The 20,218-nt window shown below is 43.9% G+C and overlaps 1 protein-coding gene and 1 long non-coding RNA gene across 4 annotated transcripts in view; both read right to left on the reverse strand.

The window, feature by feature from the left end:
- The window catches only part of tmem230 (transmembrane protein 230), a 22,446-nt gene continuing 2,228 nt past the window's right edge, over positions 1 to 20,218 (reverse strand). The window contains exons 2-5 of one of the 2 annotated variants that reach the window (XR_004410238.1): positions 17,266 to 17,382; positions 16,237 to 16,359; positions 14,939 to 15,334; positions 1 to 11 (exon numbers count right to left, since the gene is read on the reverse strand). Coding sequence is in view for 1 of the 2 variants with exons in the window: in XM_033014153.1 (XP_032870044.1) it covers positions 15,194 to 15,334; positions 16,237 to 16,359; positions 17,266 to 17,361 (360 nt within the window). In the remaining variant the exon portion in view is untranslated. Of the gene's footprint in view, positions 12 to 14,515; positions 15,335 to 16,236; positions 16,360 to 17,265; positions 17,383 to 20,218 lie in introns of those variants that run through there. The other variant, XM_033014153.1, reaches the window with a different exon arrangement.
- LOC116967514 overlaps positions 11,822 to 20,218 on the reverse strand; it is a 23,286-nt gene continuing 14,889 nt past the window's right edge. For both annotated transcript variants that reach the window (XR_004410240.1, XR_004410239.1), the window contains exon 3: positions 11,822 to 12,845. This is a non-coding gene — a long non-coding RNA (uncharacterized LOC116967514). The remainder of the gene's footprint in view (positions 12,846 to 20,218) is intronic.

Consider the following 20,218-nt stretch of genomic DNA (forward strand, 5'->3'; position numbering starts at 1 on the left):
CAAAACTAAACCTGTTGCGGCCCCTTCACCTTTTTTATCCTCCAGTACAAGCACCATTCTGATTTGGAAACATAACACCCTTCTGGCATCATCGCTGAGTCTAAATCCGGGAACTCCCAACCCAACAGCACTGCAGAAACACCCTCACCCCAAAAACAGCAACAGTTCAAGTGGGTCGCTCATCACCTCCTTCTCCACTGTAACTAAAGGGCCTGTCCCACGAGCATGCGACTGCATGCGGCGAGCGCGACCAAACCGGAAGCGGGGGCCGCGCGGAGGTCGAGTGAGTGACGTGAAGTTCGAGCAAAGTCCGCGGGAAGTTTGTGCGTGATGTACGGCATCAAGACGCTGGTGGGACAGGCCCTTAAGGATGGCCAATGATAATAGTAAGCATGCCAACCTTTACATCCAAAGACGTAGATCACAAAGTGGGGTGGGAGATTACAACCTTCACGTGGTCCACCCTGTTTCGATGAATGCAATCAACCTGGCGTGCACAAACAGAAGATCAAACAGAACAAGGTCTGAAGAAGGGTTTCGGCCCGAAACGTTGCCTTTTTCCTTCGCTCCATAGATGCTGCTGCACCCGCTGAGTTTCTCCAGCTTTTTTGTGTACCATCAAACAGAACAAGTTGTCTTACAAGTTTAGGCTGTGCACGCCACACGCAAGAAGAAGAATCACAATGTGTAGACTAGATTGCACACTGGAAATCCCGGGTACTAAGTGGAAACATTTTGAAGTCATCAAATCTCCAGGAATGATGCACGAGTCCTTGAGGAAGGGTCTCGACCTGAAATGATCCCTATATATTTTCTCCAGAGATGCTGCCTGACCCACCATCACTTTGTGTCCTTTTTGGTGAGCCAACATGTGTAGTTCCTTGTTTCTGGTGATAAGTGTGGGCAGGGTAGGGAATTGAAGAATGCAGGTGAACAGAGGGATCTGGGAATAACTGTGCACAGTTCCCTGAAAGTGGAATCTCATGTAGATAGGGTGGTAAAGAAAGCTCTTGGTGTGCTGGCCTTTATAAATCAGAGCATTGAGTATAGAAGTTGGGATGTAATGTTAAAATTGTACAAGGCATTGGTGAGGCCAATTCTGGAGTATGGGGTACAATTTTGGTCGCCTAATTATAGGAAGGATGTCAACAAAATAGAGAGAGTACAGAGGAGATTTACTAGAATGTTGCCTGGGTTTCAGCAACTAAGTTACAGAGAAAGGTTGAACAAGTTAGGGCTTTATTCTTTGGAACGCAGAAGGTTAAGGGGGATAGAGGTCTTTAAAATGATGAGAGGGATAGACAGAGTTGACGTGGATAAGCTTTTCCCACTGAGAGTAGGGAAGATTCAAACAAGGGGACATGACTTGAGAATTAAGGGACAGAAGTTTAGGGGTAACATGAGGGGGAACTTCTTTACTCAGAGAGTGGTAGCTGTGTGGAATGAGCTTCCAGGGAAGGTGGTGGAGGCAGGTTAGTTTTTATCATTTAAAAATAAATTGGATAGTTATATGGACGGGAAAGGAATGGAGGGTTATGGTCTGAGCGCAGGTATATGGGACTAGGGGAGAATACGTGTTCGGCACGGACTAGAAGGGTCGAGATGGCCTGTTTCCGTGCTGTAATTGTTATATGGTTATATGGTTATATAGGGTGAGACCGAAGAGAGTGCAGATGCTGAAATCTGGAGCGACAAACAAACTGCGGGAGGAACTTAACGGATCTGGTGGTATGTATGGTGGGACATGGACAGTCTATACCCCATGTGTGCTGGGCATTGATGAGACCCTAAACAGTGCACTTGCACTGGGTACATTTTCAGGCATTTTCCGGAGAAAAATAAAAGGCCAACTGTGGCAAGTGGTCAGCTCAAAGTCACCAGGATACTGAGGACAAGAAGAAGTTAACTTTGAGGTTTTCTTCACACATTCATTGAGAAGAGCCAGACTAGAGATTTCTCTGAGTTTTTAAGAGGGAACTGCAGATGCTGGAAAATCGAAGGTAGACAAAAGTGCTGGAGAAACTCAGCGGGTGCAGCAGCATCTATGGAGCGAAGTAAATAGGCAAAGTTTCGGGCTGAAACCCTTCTTCAGACTGAAGGAAATAGGCAACGTTTCAGGCCGAAACCCTTCCGGGTTTCGGCCTGAAGCGTTGCCTATTTCCTTCGCTCCATAGATGCTGCTGCACCCGCTGAATTTCTCCAGCACGTTTGTCTACCTTAGAGATTTCTCGGAATTGGGTATGGCAATTTTCTTCAGGCTACAGACAGCAAGGAAGGATTTTCAAGTGAAGAACTGTTGCTGAGGGTGATTGAGTGAGTGAGTTATAGTCATAGATTCATAGCGTCGTACAGCGTTGAAACAGGGCCTTTGACCGAACTTGCCCACGACCACCAACATGCCCCATCTGCACTCGTCCCACCTGCCTGCGTTTGGTCCATATCTCTGAGGCACATGTTGTCGACCTCCCCGTGGTGAGCCCTGCCAAGTCAGGTGAACGACAACAAACAGAGACAGCAGCAGCGTCGCAGCTTGGCGCCAACCCGGAGCATGCGCCGTTTTTAGGGCGGGCACCTACGGATGTCGATCCGGATGGCATCACCCTGCTGCAGACTTCTGCTGCCTCAAACGCAAGAATAAGAAGTCTCTATCTCTCTAAAGCTGTCTTATCCTTGTACCTGTCTAAACGTTTCTTAAAATGTTGCGATATTACCCTGTGTCAACCACCTCCTCCGGCAGCTCGTTCCACACACCCACCACCCTTTGTGTGAAAAAGGTTACATCTCAGATTCCTATTAAATCTTTCCCCCCCTCACCTTAAACCAATGTCTGGTTTCTGGTTCTCGAGTTGGAGAATCAGAAAAGACTGTTAGATCATGGGGTGACATGACACAGGAAAAGATCGCTGCATTTTAAATATTTGCCAGAGAGAGACGCCGAGCTGTATGAAGGGTACATGGGTTTTTGGTTTGCCTTTTCAAAGAGTCAACAAAGGCAGAGCGCGTCAAACTGCCCCCATCTGTGATGAAAACGCTTTTGATTCTAAGACAATGCAAATTTGTCAACAGCTTACTCCCACGGGGTCTCCCCTTGCCTGGAACGATGAGTCTGGCACGATTTAGTTGTTTACTACAGATGATTAGAAACTCAACTTTACCTTGAATGTTTAAGGTTGCAATTGCTCTTGTTTTGTATTGGAATAAAAGCAGCATTATTCACTGTAGCCTTGTGATATAATGCACACTAGGAGAGAAGGGAACTGGCATGCTATGGGTGCCACGACATAACAGCTCATTGCATAACTCACACAGCAGCTAATGCAATGGAGGTGCTCAGAGCATTAATCTGTTTTTTTAAATCAATAAGGGAGTATTATGTTTACATATTTACATACGGTGCACTATGTTAATATTCCGTTGTACTGCTGCAAGTAAGAATTTCATTTCTGTCTGAAGAAAGGTTTCGGCCCAAAACGTTGCCCATTTCCTTCGCTCCATCGATGCTGCTGCACCCGCTGAGTTTCTCCAGCATTTTTGTGTACCAGCAAGAATTTCATTGTTCTGTCTGGAACACATGACAATAAAAAGCACTCTTGACTCATGACTCTTTAAGAAATGCTTTTGTGTGCCAGTGTGTCATTTTCAGGGGAGAATTAGAGTCGATCAGAAGATGGACGCAAAATGCTGGAGTAACTCAGCGGGTCAGGCAGCATCTCTGGGGAAAGGGAGTCGGTGACGTTTCGGGTTGCGACCCTTCATGAGACTCCATCTTACACATGAAATTCAATCATATTGGCATGGGTCTGGAGTAAGGTATAGATATGCCAGACCATGTGAGGACAGCAGATTTTCTTTCTGCCAAAATACATCAGTGCAGTAAATGGGTTATTGAGACATGTGTATGAAGGAACTGTAGATGCTGGTTTAAACCAAAGGTAGACACAAAATGCTGGAGTAACTCAGCGGGACAGGCAGCATCTCTGGAGAGAAGGAATGGATGATGTTTCGGGTCAAGACCCTTCTCGACCTGAAACGTCACCCATTCCTTTTCTCCAGAGATGCTGCCTGTCCTGCTGAGTTACTCCAGCATTTTGTGTCAATCTTCGGGTTATTGAGACAAACAGGCTACCATGTGGCTACCATGTCAAATATTGGATTTTCTTCCTCAATTTATTTAATTGAATTTGAATTTCCCATTGAACCATGATGGGGCTTGAACTTGTGTCTCCAGTTCATTAGTCCCAGAACCTCTGGATTATGAGTCCGGTAACATAAGCGCCTCGCTGCCATTTCCCTACAACACAGCGTGTAAGTAGCTCCTTGGGGGGCTCATTAAATATGAGTCATTCTCAGATGCTTGACATGACCTAAAAGGCCTCCAGTGAGACCTTGTCTCTGTGTTATGTAGATCAGGTTAGGCTGTTCCATACTTTTGTGGTCTGCAAGGTTCTGCGGAGGATAGTCTGTTTAAATTGCGGAGTGCTTCCCTGAATTAGGAGGTCATGGTGTGTCGGATAAATCAACACTGAAAAATGTCCCCTCTGACCATTGTGGATTTGTATAACTAGGAAATGCTTTCTTGCAGACTATAATGTGAAATGATAGCCTGATCCTATTCCAACTGAACCATCGGGAAACCTTATCATCATTCCTGGCTGTTCTGATCTTTAGTCAATCCCCTCACGTTGTAATGCTCATTCCCTGATGCCTGCTTGCACACACTATTCTATGTCTCCCTTACGCTGATTTCGAGGACGGAGAGATTGGATTTTGAGTGATTATGTAAATTGGTCGCGCTCTCAATGGAATTATAAGGTTGAGAGGTTGACATAATTGCTGTTTAAGATTCTTCAGGGATTAAATGAAGTAGTGAATGACAAGCAATTTCACCTTTTTTCCAGAACGCCAGAACCAAAGAACACATCCCTACACGTCAGGGTTAAATTCAAAAACAGGTTTGAGGAAATTGCAAAGATTGAGCATTTACTTTATCGAACATACTTCCAGAAAGATGATAGTGGTAGAGAAAAATGCTGGAGAAACTCACCGGGTGAGGCGGCATCTATGGAGCGAAGGAATAGATTGATCGCTAAGGAATAGGTGACGTTTTGGGTCGAGTCCCTTCTTCAGACCTATTCCTTCACTCCATAGATGCTGCCTCACCCGCTGAGTTTCTCCAGCATTTTTTCTACCTTTGATTTTTCCAGCATCTGCAGTTCCTTGTTAAATATAGTGGTAGAGAGATAGCTTTGAATCATTGAATCAGTTAAGTGTAAGTTAAATAATCTCTTTGAGGAGAAATTTGGGGGATTTAGTATATTAATAATTCGCTACATGATTTCCCATGTAGTGTGTACTTTGGATCTTTGGCCCAAACTAAGGGGATTACTTTTTCTTAAATGTTTTAATTTTTATTTTATTAGAAGCAAGTACAGTAATATGGTACCGTAGACATGTTACATTTCATGGTACACAAAATTGTTGGGGAAACTCAGCGGGTGCAGCAGCATCTATGGAGCGAAGGAAATAGGCGACGTTTCGGGTCGAAACCCTTTATTTTTGTATATATAAAAGGTATATATGTACAGCTTTATTTTTAAATTTTTTATTTTAACAGTAAAAAGGAGACAGAAAGAGAATAGAAAAGAAATAGAGCGGTGTGTGATACCGGACTAAGGGGATTACTTGAGTCATGTCAGAGTCAGCAATTGATTAACCTTCCAGCGATTGATCGCTATCGATCGTCGATAACTCCATTTTACTGGAGCTAGTTTGGTTTAGTTTAGTTTATTGTCACATGTACCGAGGTACAGTTATTGTTTATCTGGAACATCAGCTGACCCGAATCTACTTGGAGATTCATAATTCATTTGTTTAGTACAACTGCATGCTTTAACTTGGTTTTGCTACATTATATAAAGATGGAACATATAAAACTTGGATTTAATCCTCAACCCCTGACTGTTAATTTGGAGTGTGGGCCAGGATGTTTTGTTCTCTAATTTGTGATGCAGTTGAACTCAGTCCTATGAGAACAGGGTGGGGACAACTTAAACAGCCCCCAGTCAAAGAGGAGGGGGTAAAAATCAGCCTTAGACTTATGACAATAGACAATAGACAATAGGTGCAGGAGTAGGCCATTCGGCCCTTCGAGACAGCATGTGATCATGGCTGACCATCCACAATCCTGCCTTCTCCCCATATGCCCTGACTCCGCTATCTTTAAGAGCCCTATCTAGCTCTCTCTTGAAAGTATCCAGAGAACCGGCCTCCACTGCCCTCTGAGGCAGAGAATTCCACAGACTCACAACTCTCTGTGTGAAAAAGAGAGAGACACAGTGTGGAAGCAGGACTTTTGGCCCACTGAGACTGCGCTGACCAGTGATCAACCCGTACACTAGCACTAGCACTATCCTGATGAAGAGTTCCGATCCAAAACGTCACATATTCCTTTTCTCCAAAGATGTCTGTCTGCAGCACTGTCCTACACACTAGGGACAATTTACAACTTACAGAAGCCAATTAGCCTACAAACAGCAAGGCTTTGGAGTGTGGGAGGAAACCGGAACACCTGGAGAAAACCCACGTGGTCACAGGGAGAACGTACAAACTCCGTACAGGCAACACCCGTAGACAGGATCAAATCCGGGTCTCTGGTGCTGTATGGCAGCAACTCTACCACTGCACCGTCCATTTCAGTGTCCAGCCATGTCTGCTAAAAGGTAGATAGACGCAACATGTTGGAGTAACTCAACAGGTCAGGCATCATCTCTGGAGAAAAGAAATAGGTAACGTTTCGGATTAAGACCCTTCATCAGACAGAGTAGGGGAGGGAATCACCATAATATTTGTGTGACACCATATGTTTACACCATATATATAACTGATCACCACACCCCTTGATACAAGAAGTGTCCCCCTCCCTGACTCTCAGTCTGAAGACACTTGAATGAGGATTTCAATATCTGTGGCTCCTTCTCTCATGCTGTGAATGAGCACCAGAAGAAACAGGACAGAAATACCCGGGGGTTAGATTTTTAACTAAACTCAAAAAATAAAAGTTTGAACGAGGACTCTAAGAAAACTGGTTCAAAGCTTGATTGTGGATTGAGTTTCACAAAGAACAGGGCTCTAGATTCTCTGATCAAAACCACGGCTGGGGCGAGAGCGTGGAGAATGAAGTAGGCTTCCATTCTTGGCCAGAGTCCCAACACACAAGGGTATTGAATGGGATTGGAAACAACTCTGCTCTCATGAGTCATATGCAATGCATAGGCAACGGTGAGCTGAGCTGGTAGGAGGTAGGGTGTGCACTTGTTATGGCAGGGCAGCTGCTGGCTACTTGGGGATATGTATGATGGTATGATTCACCAACCAGGTGGTAAAATATGATGCAAGGTAGTTAGCTTGCTGCATGCAGCTAACAAGTTTAGTTTAGAGCTTACAGCATGGAAACAGGCCCTTCAGCCCACTGAGTCCGCACTGACCAGCAACCCCCACACACTAACACTATCCTGCACTAGGGTCAATTTTTTACATTTATACCAAACCAATTAACCTACAAAGCTGTATGTCTTTGGAGTGTGGGATGAAACCGAAGTTCTCGGCGAAAACCCACGCAGGTCACGGGGAGAACGTAAAAACACCCTACAGACAGCACCCGCAGCCAGGCTCGGACCCAGGTCTCTGGCGATGTAAGATGTACACAGGGTCTTGGTGAGACCACACCTGGAGTATTGTGTACAGTTTTGGTCTCCTAATCTGAGGAAAGCCATTATTGCCATAGAGGGAGTACAGAGAAGGTTCACCAGACTGATTCCTGGGATGGCAGGACTTTCATATGAAGAAAGACTGGATAGACTCGGCTTGTGCTCGCTAGAATTTAGAAGATTGAGGGGGGATCTTATAGAAACTTACAAAATTCTTAAGGGGTTGGACAGGCTAGATGCAGGAAGATTATTCCCGATGTTGGGGAAGTCCAGAACTAGGGGTCACAGTTTAAGGATAAGAGGGAAGTCTTTTAGGACCGAGATGAGAAAATCATTTTTTACACAGAGAGTGGTGAATCTGTGGAATTCTCTGCCACAGAATGTAGTTGAGGCCAGTTCATTGGCTATATTTAAGAGGGCGTTAGATGTGGCTAAAGGGATCAGGGGGTATGGAGAGAAGGCAGGGATGGGATACTGAGTTGGATGATCAGCCATGATCATATCGAATGGCGGTACAGGCTCGAAGGGCCGAATGGCCTACTCCTGCACCTATTTTCTATGTTTCTATGTAAGGCAGCAACTCCACTGCTGCGCCACCGTGCAGCCCACAAGTTTTATTCCAAACTTAATGTAACTCAAGTTAAAAGCTGGAACTCATCCCACAGTAATGAGGCAGAGTTGGCTCCCAATGCTTGGAACTAGCCATATGTATTGGGACAGGAAAAACCACCTCTGGGCATCACTTAAAGATGCAGGGAGCTGTTAACGATATGATTTCTATTGTGCACTGCCATGCGACGCCCACCTGAAGCAGTGATGTTGAACAAAAATGAAAGCATAAAACATAGCCAGTCACCATCAATCAAATGTCTGGCTAACACCGGAGAGAATCCCATTGGAATAACAGCTGAGGAAATGTTTCCCTGTTCTGAGTTGAACATCAGACATCACCACCCCCTTTATATCTGTAACTATACCTTTTATGAAAGATTGAGCAAAAGAAAATTGTGATAAAATCACCTAGACACCAGGAAGTAGAATTTTCCTGAATTTACACGAGTTTAGTTTAGAGATACAGCGTGGAAATAGCCCCTTTGGCCCACTGAGTCCGCGCCGACCAGCGATCCCCGCACGCTAACACTATCCTACACATGCTAGGGACAATTTACAATTTTACCGAGCCAATTCGCCGACAAACCTGTACGTCTTTGGAGCGTGGCAGGAAACTGGAGCTCCCGGGGAAAACCCACGCAGGTCACTGGGAGAATGTACAGACTGCACCCGTAGTCAGGATCAAACCCTGGCCTCTGGCGCTGTAAGGCAGCAACTCTACCGCAGCCACCTGTTCTGAGGTGATAATCAAGACATCACCACCTCCACTTTAAATCTGTAAGTGTAAGCTGTTGTAGTAAAAAGCCCCCAGACCCAGAAGTGGGATTTTCCGGATTTCTGATTGAATTTCGGGGGGGTGTTAATCTCGATAGCGTTTGAAGACGCAAGAAACTGCAGATTCTGGACCTCTTCAATCAGAATGTTCCTGACCTGAAATGTTGCCTATCCATTCTCTCTACAGATATTGCCTGAGTTATCCCAGCATTTGCGTCTTATTTTTGTATACCAGCATGTGCAATCAGTCTGCACAAGCATCTTGACCCAAAATGTCACCTACCCTTGTTCTCGAGAGATACTACCTGACCTGCTGAGTTACTCCAGCACTTTGTGGCCTTTTTTGTGTAGTTCTTTTGTTCTTCTGATTTACTCCAGCCTTTTGTGTTGTGTTTAACAGTGTTTGCTGGATCTTGTTATCTCTTGGCAATATTCAATGCTTGGGTACGACTTTATTTACAGCCAAGTGGGTATTTGCAACAGCCAAAGAACCAAGCAACACAGACTAAAATATTTCCTCCGATCCCATCACAGGATGCAGTCTTAACATTAACAGGGGAGCTGTTCTGTTCATAGGTTCCAGGAGCAAAATAAGGCAATTCTGCCCATCAAGTCTACTCCGCCATTCAATAATAATAATAATAATAATATATTTTATTGTCATTGCACATAAGTGCAACGAGATTTGGTATGCAGCTTCCATCCGATGTCATAACTTAAATAACTAATACAATTTAGATTTAGATACCCCGAGAACATGGTTCGTAAAAAGAACATTAAAACAGTAAAACAGTCAAAACAGACTAAAGTGCAGATGTGTCTGTGCGACGTGACCATCCGAGGGAGACAGTCCATGGGGATGGGGGGCACTCAGCAGGGCCGGTTCAGAGCCGCTATAGCTCTGGGAATAAAGCTGTTCCTGAGTCTGGAGGTGCGGGCGTAGAAGGCCTTGTAACGTCTGTCGGAGGGAAGTAGTTCGAACAGTCTATTACAATCATGGCTGAACTATCTTTCCCTCTCAACCCCAGTCTCCTGCCTTCATCCCATAACCCCTGACACCCTTACCAGCAACCAATCACCAAGAACAAAATCTAATTATCAGAATCACTTCTTTGGTTACCTCATTCTTTCTAATAGGGCATCTGACTTGCTTGAAAGTAGAATGACAAAATGAATCAGGTTTTGGAATCAGCACAGCACCAACCCACTCATCACTGATCCAAGGTATAATCTCTGAGGTGCAACAAGTAATTAGTGTCAGGATGTGTAGGAAGGAACTGCAGATGCTGGTTTAAATCGAAGGTAGACACAAAATGCTGGAGTAACTCAGCGGGTGAGGCAGCCTCTCTGTGAGAAGGAATGGGCGACGTTTTGGGTCGAGACCCTTCTTCAGACTCTTCTCCAGAAATGCTGCCTGCCCCGCTGAGTTACTCCAACATTCCCTGTTCTCCCCAGAAATGCTGCCTGTCCCGCTGAGTTGTAAGTAGTTTCAGATTGTGTCAGATTGATAAATATTAAAGTAGAAATATGAAAGGCGGTTAACGAACCTGGGAGGATTATTTTCCTATCTGTGGTTTGAGGCAGAAACAAAACCAAAGAACGCATGAAGGATTCTCCTGCGCTCCTAACAAAATCTTCTTCCCTTGACATTGCCAATAAAGCAGGTCATCTAGCCCTCCATCTCTCTAGAACTTGTGGAATGTTTCTGGTACAGAAAAGCAGCTGTATAACAAACCACGAGACAGCAGAGCCAACCACTGTACAAGCAAAGACTTTGCAGCCGAAAAATAGTCCATTCAGACCAACAGGCTTCGACTGGACTTCACGGACCATTCTAACTCTTCATTCAGCACATCCTTCTATTTCCATCTATCTAGCCCTTCCTCAAATGCATCTAACTTAGTTGCTTCAGCCCCTCTTAGTTGAAGTCAGTTTCACGTTCAAGTTACCCCAGGTTTAGTTTAGTTTAGAGATACAGCGCAGAAACTGGCCCTTCGGCCCACCGAGTCCGCACCAACAAGTGACCCCCACACACTACCACTATCCTGCACACATTAGGGACAATTTACAATTTTACCAACCCAATTAGCCTACAAACCTGTAGGTATTTGGAGTGTGGGAAGAAACCTGAGCTTCTGGAGAAAACCCACGCGGTCACAGGGAGAGGGTACAAACATCGTACAGACAACACCCTTAGTCAGGATCAAACCCGGGTCTCTGGTGCTGTATGGCAGCAACTCTACTGATGTGCCACTGTGCAGGGTTGAGATGTTTCTTCCAAATTCCCATTGGATTTATTGGTAACCACCTTATACTAACTTCTTTAGTCAGAGGGTGGTGAATCCGTGGAACTCATTGCCACAGAAGGCAGTGGAGGCCAAATCAATGGAGATTGACAGATTCTTGATTAGTATGGGTGTCGGGCGGTTATGGGGAGAAGGCAGGAAAATGGGATAGAGAGGGAGAGATGGATCAGCCATGATTCAATGGCGGAGTAGACGTGATGTGCCGAATGGCCTAATTCTGCTCCAATAACATAAATTTATGAAAAAAAGAGATTAACCAGGCTCTGGTATGATCCACCCCTTCTCTTTGTCCCTTAATAAGTCCGTACTCAAGGTCCAGCCGTAACCGTGAAGAACCACCAGGCGATCCTTAGCCTCAGCTGTCACAGTTGCACTTTCAGAACAGATAATGGAAGACAAATAAAATCTACACACAACACAAAATTCAAACTGCAAACATTTTATTTCTTATACCTTGGTCCCCACACACACTAAAATATGTTTTGCTCAAAGACAGCACCATTATTAACAGAAAATATCATTTTAATCAGTTCTCTGGTCATGCTGAGGTCTGGTATGTTTGGAATACTGCAGTGCACTTTGGATTCATACACAGAATGATTATTCTTCAATAGAAACAGGGCAACACAGCTTCGGAATTAAACCGATTTACGGAATGGGTGGGGAGAGAAATGAAGCAGGTATATCAACATTTTTTTTTTCCTTCCGTTTTTGTCTTTTTATTTCTTGACGTTTTTCCTATTTCTTTTACTTACTTACTCTTCGACTACACTCATTTGGTAGTTTAGGGGTTCTATTCTTACACATTCACGTCCTATTTCATTTTCTTTCTTTCTTGCACTTTCTCTCTTTTTCTATTTCCATCTTTGCTAAAATTAAAATTGAAGCTGTACAATAAATGTATTATGTCATTAATGTCGCGGTTTATACTTTTGTACACTGCTTCTAATAAAAAAATAATTTAAAAAAAGAAACAGGGCAACAGAGGCAGGGGACTGAGCATGTGTCGGCCCTTGTCATTGGGGTAACGCATTGAGATAGATCATCCTGGGACTCTTGTGATCTGGGTTCAACTTTGACTACTGATGCCGTGTGTGTGTGTGTGCCTGTTCTGAATAAGGCCCCTGTAACCAAAACATTAACCGTTTCTCTCTCCACAGATGCTGCATGGCTTGCTAAGTGATTCCAATTCACATCTCCAGGATCCACATGTTATTGGGTTCCATGGCAGCTTATGAATTGCTTTCAGTTGCAGGCACGTAGCATAATCTGGGAGCCATTGACAGAGGAATGTGAAGAAATAAAATCCCAAATGGATGCTGAATAATCAGCACACACTCAATAGCTCTGCGACCAATGGAACAATTAATGAGCAGGCAGAAGAAACAAATTGAACAAGATAGTACCTATGCCAATGCTATTCTCTCCACCAAACCTGACCTATCCTCTCTCTCGACAGTGCTCTAGTCTAGATGAAGACATGCAACAGAACAACTATAATTTGATCCATCTCTTAGCACCCCGAACAAAAATACTGCAATGTAGAGCAGCATCGCTGAAGATCAAACTGAAGAAGGGTCTCAACCTAAAACGTCACCTATCCGTGTTCCCCAGAGATGCTGCCTGGCCTGCTGAGTTACTCCAGCACTTTGTGTCCTTTGGCTGATCACAAAGTGGACTGATGTGCTGCTTTCATATCACCGCATTGCCATCAATATCAGCTGCAGAGTAAATAAACCAAGATCTCTGTCCCAAACTGGTCATAAACCCCCCTTGGGTTTTATGCTCAGTGTCTCTAAAGGAAAGAGGTGCAGGTGTCAGAGCCAGACAATTCCAGCACTGGAATTTGGCCCTTACACTGGATCTGCCATTTCAGGGCCAGGTGCCACCAAGCAGCAGCTTGAACTCATGATAATGATCACCACCTTGTTCAGACTTTGCCCCTGACATCTCGGAAGCCCAACAGTCACAGGACTGAATCCAGCGCAGTGTGACTCAGTGACAGCGTGACCCAACCCTGAAACCAAGGCTTCTGCGGCACACAGTTTCACGTGAATGACTGCCCTCAAATTAAGTCCACAGGCCCAATTTGCAAAATTACCGAAAGATGTGGGTGGGTGCATTATTCATGTATAGGTATTGTTTCTTTATGTGTAGGAAGGAACTGCAGATGCCGGTTTAAACCGTAAACACAAAATGCTGGATTAACTCAGCGGGACAGGCAGCATCTCTGGACAGAAGGAATGGGTGAAGTTTATGGTTCTCGATTCCCCTGCTCTGGGCAAGATTTTGATCTGAGGAAGGGCCTCAACCCAAAATGAGTCTGAAGAGGGTCTTGACGTGAAACGTCGCCCATTCCTTCTCTCCAGTGATGCTGCCTGTCCCGCTGAGTCACTCCAGCATTTTGTATCCATCTATTGTTTCTTTAATCTGGTTACAAATATTCATGGACAAAATATTATCAACAGGATCGATATTGTATAAACCCCAAATAATATTCCTTGTGTCTTCTTGTGGGTGCTTTCATTCTTTATCAAGTAATTATTTTCAGGTTGTGTTCATTTCTGTAAGGATGCCATCCCACTACCTGAAATGGCCCAGAAAGCCAGAAGCTCCATGTAGCAAAGTGTTTAATTCAGAAAACTCGTTAAACTCAAATAATGAAAAGGCTGGGTAGAGTTAACGTGAGGAGGACTAGTGGGAGAGTCTAGGACCAGAGGTATTAGCCGCAGAATAAAAGGATGTTCTTTTAAGGAGATGAGGAGGAATTTCTTTAGTCAGAGGGTGGTGAATCTGTGGAATTCATCGCCACATAAAGCTGTGGAGGCCAAGTCAATGGAAAATTTAAAGGCAGATATTGACAAATTCTCGATTTGTATTGGTGTCAGGGGTTGTGGGGAGAAGGCGGGAGAATAGGGTTGAGAGGGAGAGATAGATCAGCCATGATTGAATGGTGGAGTAGACTTGATGGGCCGAATGGCCTAATTCTGCTCCTATCACTCCCACCCACAGAATTCACAACAAGATTCTGCACAAATTTTGCAATATTGCAGTATTGGTCATAAATGCATCTGATTATAGAGCTGAATTAAATTTAGTAGAATATATATATGCAAGTTCAACATAATAAAAATGTTTATTAGGCTAATGATATGATTAGGCCTTACTTTAATTGGATAGGAGAGGTTTAGTGGGGTATGGGCCAAATGCAGGCAGGTGGGCCAAGTGTAATTGGGGCATCTTGGTTTGCATGGTCAAGTTGGGCCAAAGGGCCTGTTTCCGTGCTGTATGACTATGATTCTAATGAATGGGGCAATATTTTTCGTTCAATGTACTCTCGGTTGCTCTGAGAAACAGATAATCTTGTTAAAGCCTTTCTTGCCTGAGATACAGTAATGGTTCTCTCTGCTGTTTGGGTTACCCTGACATTGTCACTTTTTTGGGGAAGAGATTTGGAGTCTCCCTTTGCTTCATTAGGGGGTAGAGTACACAAGTTTGATTCGGATAGGGACCTGGTGCAAACACACCCGTATATGACACATATCTTTAATGTGAACGAGAAGTACTCTGAAAACCTCTTCAAAAGGAACAACTGGAAATACTTGAATCAGAGCATCTGAAAATGGAGTCGCAACAGAGCAAAGCGACCACTGCTCACAGCATCATTACGTTGTAGCTGCAATTCAATTAGGTCAACCTCTGCCATTGCGAATTGAAGTTTCCTGATTAAATCCGTCATTGCTAGGACTGGGATGAGACTAGATGCAGCACTCAACCAAAGGGAAGGAATTGCATTCAGTCATCAAAGTCTGGTATGTCATCATAAGAGTAACCTCGGTATCCCCTGGCGGCGTAGTATGCAATACGGAGATGGTAAAAGCCAGGAAGGAAGACCAGGATCCCGATGATCAGCACTGGCCAGGTTGTGTCGCTGTACTGCAAGACCAAAGAAAAGATACAAACTGATTTAGTTTTGTAAAAGCATGTCACTTTGTCATGCAGAATATATAACTTATATTAATTGATTAATTCAGCGGGTGAGGCAGCATCTATGGAGCGAAGGAAATAGGCAACGTTTCGGGTCGAGACCCCTCCGAAACGTCGCCTATTTCCTTCACTCCATAGATGCTACCTCACCCGCTGAGTTTCTCCAGCATTTTGTCTACCTTCGATTTTCCAGCATCTGCAGTTCCTTCTTCAACATTAATTGATTAATTAGTCAGTTTAGTTATTGTCCCGTGTACCGAGGTACAGTGAAAAGATTTTGTTGCATGCTAACCGGTCAGCAGAAAGACAATACACGATTACAATCAAGCCATTGGGGTAGAGAATGGTCTTTATTGGAACAATATGGCTTCCAATCTGACACAACAATGTCAATGAAAGTAAACAATTTGGAATTCACTGCCAGAAGTCTGTGGAGACCAAGTCAATGGATATTTTTTAAGGCGGAGATTCTTCATTAGTACGGGTATTATGGGTTATATGGGGAGAAGGCAGGAGAATGGAGTTGAGAGTGAAAGATAGATCAGCCATGATTGAATAGTGGAGTAGACGATGGGCCAAATGGCCTAATTTTGTTCCAATAAGTTATGAACACACGGGTGTATTGAGGATTTGGACATCTCGGTCTAATGGGCAGGGGCTTACAGCACTGATTAGCTCTTAAACTGGCATCACAGGTATGGGTGGTGTAGGATCCAAGTGTGTTACAGAGGTGCATTAGCTGGCACTCGTAAGTTAAGATGGAAGAGATTGATAGAGATGTAATAAGTAATCACTCCTCTGTCTCTCCTGGTGACAGTGAAGGTTTACACTTAGACCATTGGACAACTTACCGTACTGTTAATGTATCCGGTCAGCAGAAGGGCACTGATTGTAATCAGCAACGTGCCAATCAGGAAGAGAACAGTGGCAAGAGCAATTGCCTTGTAGGGAACTTTTGGAGTATGCTTCTTAAACTGGAGGAAGAGAAGAAGTGAACAAACACCTTCAATCACATGACCAGTCAGAACCCCGAACATCTGGCTTCAACCTTTGCACCAAAACTGGACACCGCAGAGTTGCTCACAGTCTAGATGATCTTGCAGAAGCCTCCTCACAAACATCTGAACACAGGTAAGCTGTTCCAACAACCAGTCCTCTGTCCGAACAGGATGCAAGGACAGTTATGGAGTGATACAGCATGGAAACAGGCCCTTCGGCCCAACTTACCCACGCTGGCCAACATGTCCCATTTACACTAGGCCCACCTGTCTGCATTTATACCATATCCCTCTAAACCTGTCTTTTCGAGCTACCTGTCACATGCCAGTCTGAATTAGGGCCTCGACCATCAGGCTATTAAACCTGGCTCGGACAAAACTCTGAACATTAATAACCCATTATCTGTTATTTGCATGATCAGTTTATTTATTCATGTGTGTATATATTTATATAATGGTATATGGACACACTGATCTGTTTTGTAGTCAATGCCTACTATGTTCTGTTGTGCTGAAGCAAAGCAAGAATTTCATTGGCCTATCAGGGACACATGACAATAAACTCACTTGAACTTGACCCGAAACATCACCCATCCTTTCTCTCCAGAAATGCTGCCTGACCCGTTGAGTTACTCCAGCATTTCATGTCTATCTTTGGTGCAAACCAGCTTCTGCAGTTCCTTCCTACACACATAGCCTTGTTTGAGATCAATTACTCAGTAGGAACCAGCTATCAGATCTGGTGTGCATAGTCTAGGCTGGTACTGATCAGTGGATCAAAGACAGAAGAGAGCTTGAACTGGAATTGAAACAGTGACCAAATCTAGCACTGGGCTGTCGCGAACTGCAGTGTTTGGGAGCCCATCTCTGCCACGCACTAACCTGAAGGTCAATGTAGCCGTCATCGCTCTCGGCGAGTTTGGAGTATTTCACCTTGCTGCTGGAGACCCCAGCGGTAGCATTGTTACGTGAAGGCATCTTAACACAACTCGTCAACAGCTAGAGCAAGATAACAAGATAAGTAGTCTGCCATGGGATCAAGGTGCATCACATATAATAACATGCTAGAAGCTCATCACCCCACTCTGCACTGTTTTGGTCGTTAATATAAAATGACATTAAATAAACATCTTAGCAAATCTTGGAACCATTAAAACTTGGAAAAAAGGACCGAGACACTACATCTAGAAAAAATAAGGCTTGTCTTGACTGACAAACCAGATCAATTTTCCAAAATATGTTCTCCTTTCATTGAATTTCTTCAACAACAGAATGGTTGAACACAAACAAAAAAACGACGCTAGGGTCGGGTGAGCGGGCGTATGGAAGGGTAGTGGGATATATCTCCGCTTCTTTCACTTTTTCGATAGTTCTGGGGTTTTTCTTTTTTCTTTTTCGTGTCTTTCTTGAAATTCTTTCTTTGTGACTTTGATTGTGACTACGGGTGCTGTCTGTACGGAGTTTGTATGTTGTCCCTGTGAACTGCGTGCATGCAGATATCTTCATGCAGATATCAGCCAAGGTCAGGATTGAACCCGGCCCTCTGGTGCTCTTAACGGTGCTTCTGGCTCTTTAGTTTAATTTAGAAATACAGCATGGAAACAGGCCCTTCGGCCCACCGAGTCCACGCCGACCAGTGATCACTCCATACACTAGGACTATCCTACACACAAGGAACTATTTACTATTTTTACTGAAGCCAAATGACCTACAAACCTGTATGTCTTTGGAGTGTGGGAGGAAAGTGGAGCACCTGAGGAAACCCCACGCGGTCACAGGGAAACGTACAAACTCCGTACAGACAGCACCCGTAGTCAGGATTGAACTCGGGTCTTTAACATTACGAAGAATTTTGTTTGGCTGGGTCGAAAAGGACTTGAAAAACAAAATATAAACTAAAGTGGCATAGAGTTTGAAAATTTCAGCCACAGAGCATTGGTGAAAGTCCAGTGATAATACCAAAGTGTTTTCTTTTCATTCATGAACACTTTGTAGCAAAAGGTAAAAAAATAAATTAACAACTTGCTCTTATATCCAGGAAGTTGAAGGGCAGAGGGAGACCAGAAGAAAAGTAATTAAGACAACGTTTCATCTGTACTCCTGCTCATCCATTATTTAGGTTAGCATTAATCAACGTGTAAAATCCCACTTAGATTCAGTTTGACCTCGCAGCTCTTCAGGAAACAATTATTATATTTATCTATATTTTGTTCTGTTCATTTAAGAAACAAGTCTTTTATAGAAAATTGTAGAAACATGCAACGGGACAAAGGTCACTTGTGTCCATCGTGAGAGAGAGAGACAAAGTAGAAATAAAGTTAGCACGTCAGGTCGGACTGACCTTCCATCAGTGCTCGATAAAGAAGCAGAGATAAAAACATAGTTTAATCAAGTACACAGATAGGAAGAGAGAGACAGAGACAGGCAGGAGGAGTGGCAGGAAGACAGAGATACAGGCAGAGAAGCATGAAGGCAAAGATTCAGGCAGGCAGAGAGAAAGAACAAAAACAATGTGATCAGGCAGAAAGCTCTTGTCAAATGAAAAACAGGATGGTGAAAGGACAAGAAATGAAAGAAAAGTCTAGTTGTACGTTAAATGGGCCACAGTAGATCCTCGAACAACAACTACTGGAAAAATAGGATTAAGCTTTGAAGATGTTGAATTCCTTGCAATCATTGCAACACGACATTGTGCTCTTTCCTTCCATAATGGCCTTCTTCCCTACCACTGTATTTCTCTAAAGTTGTTCCATTTGGAAGGTTTCCCAGCCTTGATGAAAGATCACCTTGGTCTCAGTTTCAGATGCTCAGCACCCACACCATTTTGTCTCAATGGTCTGCAAAAGTTTCCTTGGAAAAGCCCAACTGATACTCGAATAAAAATAGAACTCTTAAAAGGGAGCAAATTTCATAAATAATTAATGGCTGGAACATTTTTGAATTTGGATCGACAATGGGATTAATAACCCATGAATAAAGGATGTGTCTGTCCTAATGAAAAATCCTGTAGAAATCAGGAACCACAGATGCTGACTTACAAACAAAAAAGACACAAAGTGCTGGAGTAACTCAACGAGTCAGACAGCATCCCAGGAGAACATGGATAGGTGACATTTTGGGTCAGGGCCTTTCTTCAGACAGGGTCCTGACCTGAAATGTCTCCCATCCATGTTGTCCAGGGATGCTGCCTGACCCGCTGAGTTACTCCAGAGATTTGTGTGCTTTTTTTCTAATGAATGATCCTACCCAATAGGCTAATAGTTTAGTGCCTGAAGAATGGAACTGACCCGAAAGGCCATAGATCCATTTCCTCCTCAGATGCTGCCTGATCTGCTGAGTTCCACCTACACTTTATGTTTTGGGCAACATTCCAATACCTGCTGTCTCTTCTGGCTTCACTAATACATTTTCCTTTTTTAAAACATTTGAAAAATAAAAAAAGACTTTTGCACAAGGCTACATTTCATTCTCGTGGATAAATCAAGATCACAAACCCTTCACAACCCATGGACTCCCATATGCTTCTGAGACTTGGACCACAAACAGCAGGCACTTTAAGGTTCTGGAAACCCACAACCTGTATAGCTACAAAATACTATGGAGGGATAAACAAACCGTGGGCGGCACAGTGGTGCAGGTGGAAGAGCTGCTGCCTTACAGCACCAGCCCCGGGTTCTATCCTGATCTCTGTGTGTAGTTTGCACGTTCTTCCTGTGGCTGCTTGTGTTTTCTCTGTGTGCTCCGATTTCCTACCACATCCTAAAGATGTGCGGATTTCGTCAATTGTCCCTAGTGTGTCGGGAGTCAATGCAATAGTGAGATAACAAGATAATAT

The sequence above is a fragment of the Amblyraja radiata genome, chromosome 39 (genome assembly GCF_010909765.2).
Source record: "Amblyraja radiata isolate CabotCenter1 chromosome 39, sAmbRad1.1.pri, whole genome shotgun sequence".
Lineage (NCBI taxonomy): Eukaryota > Metazoa > Chordata > Chondrichthyes > Rajiformes > Rajidae > Amblyraja > Amblyraja radiata.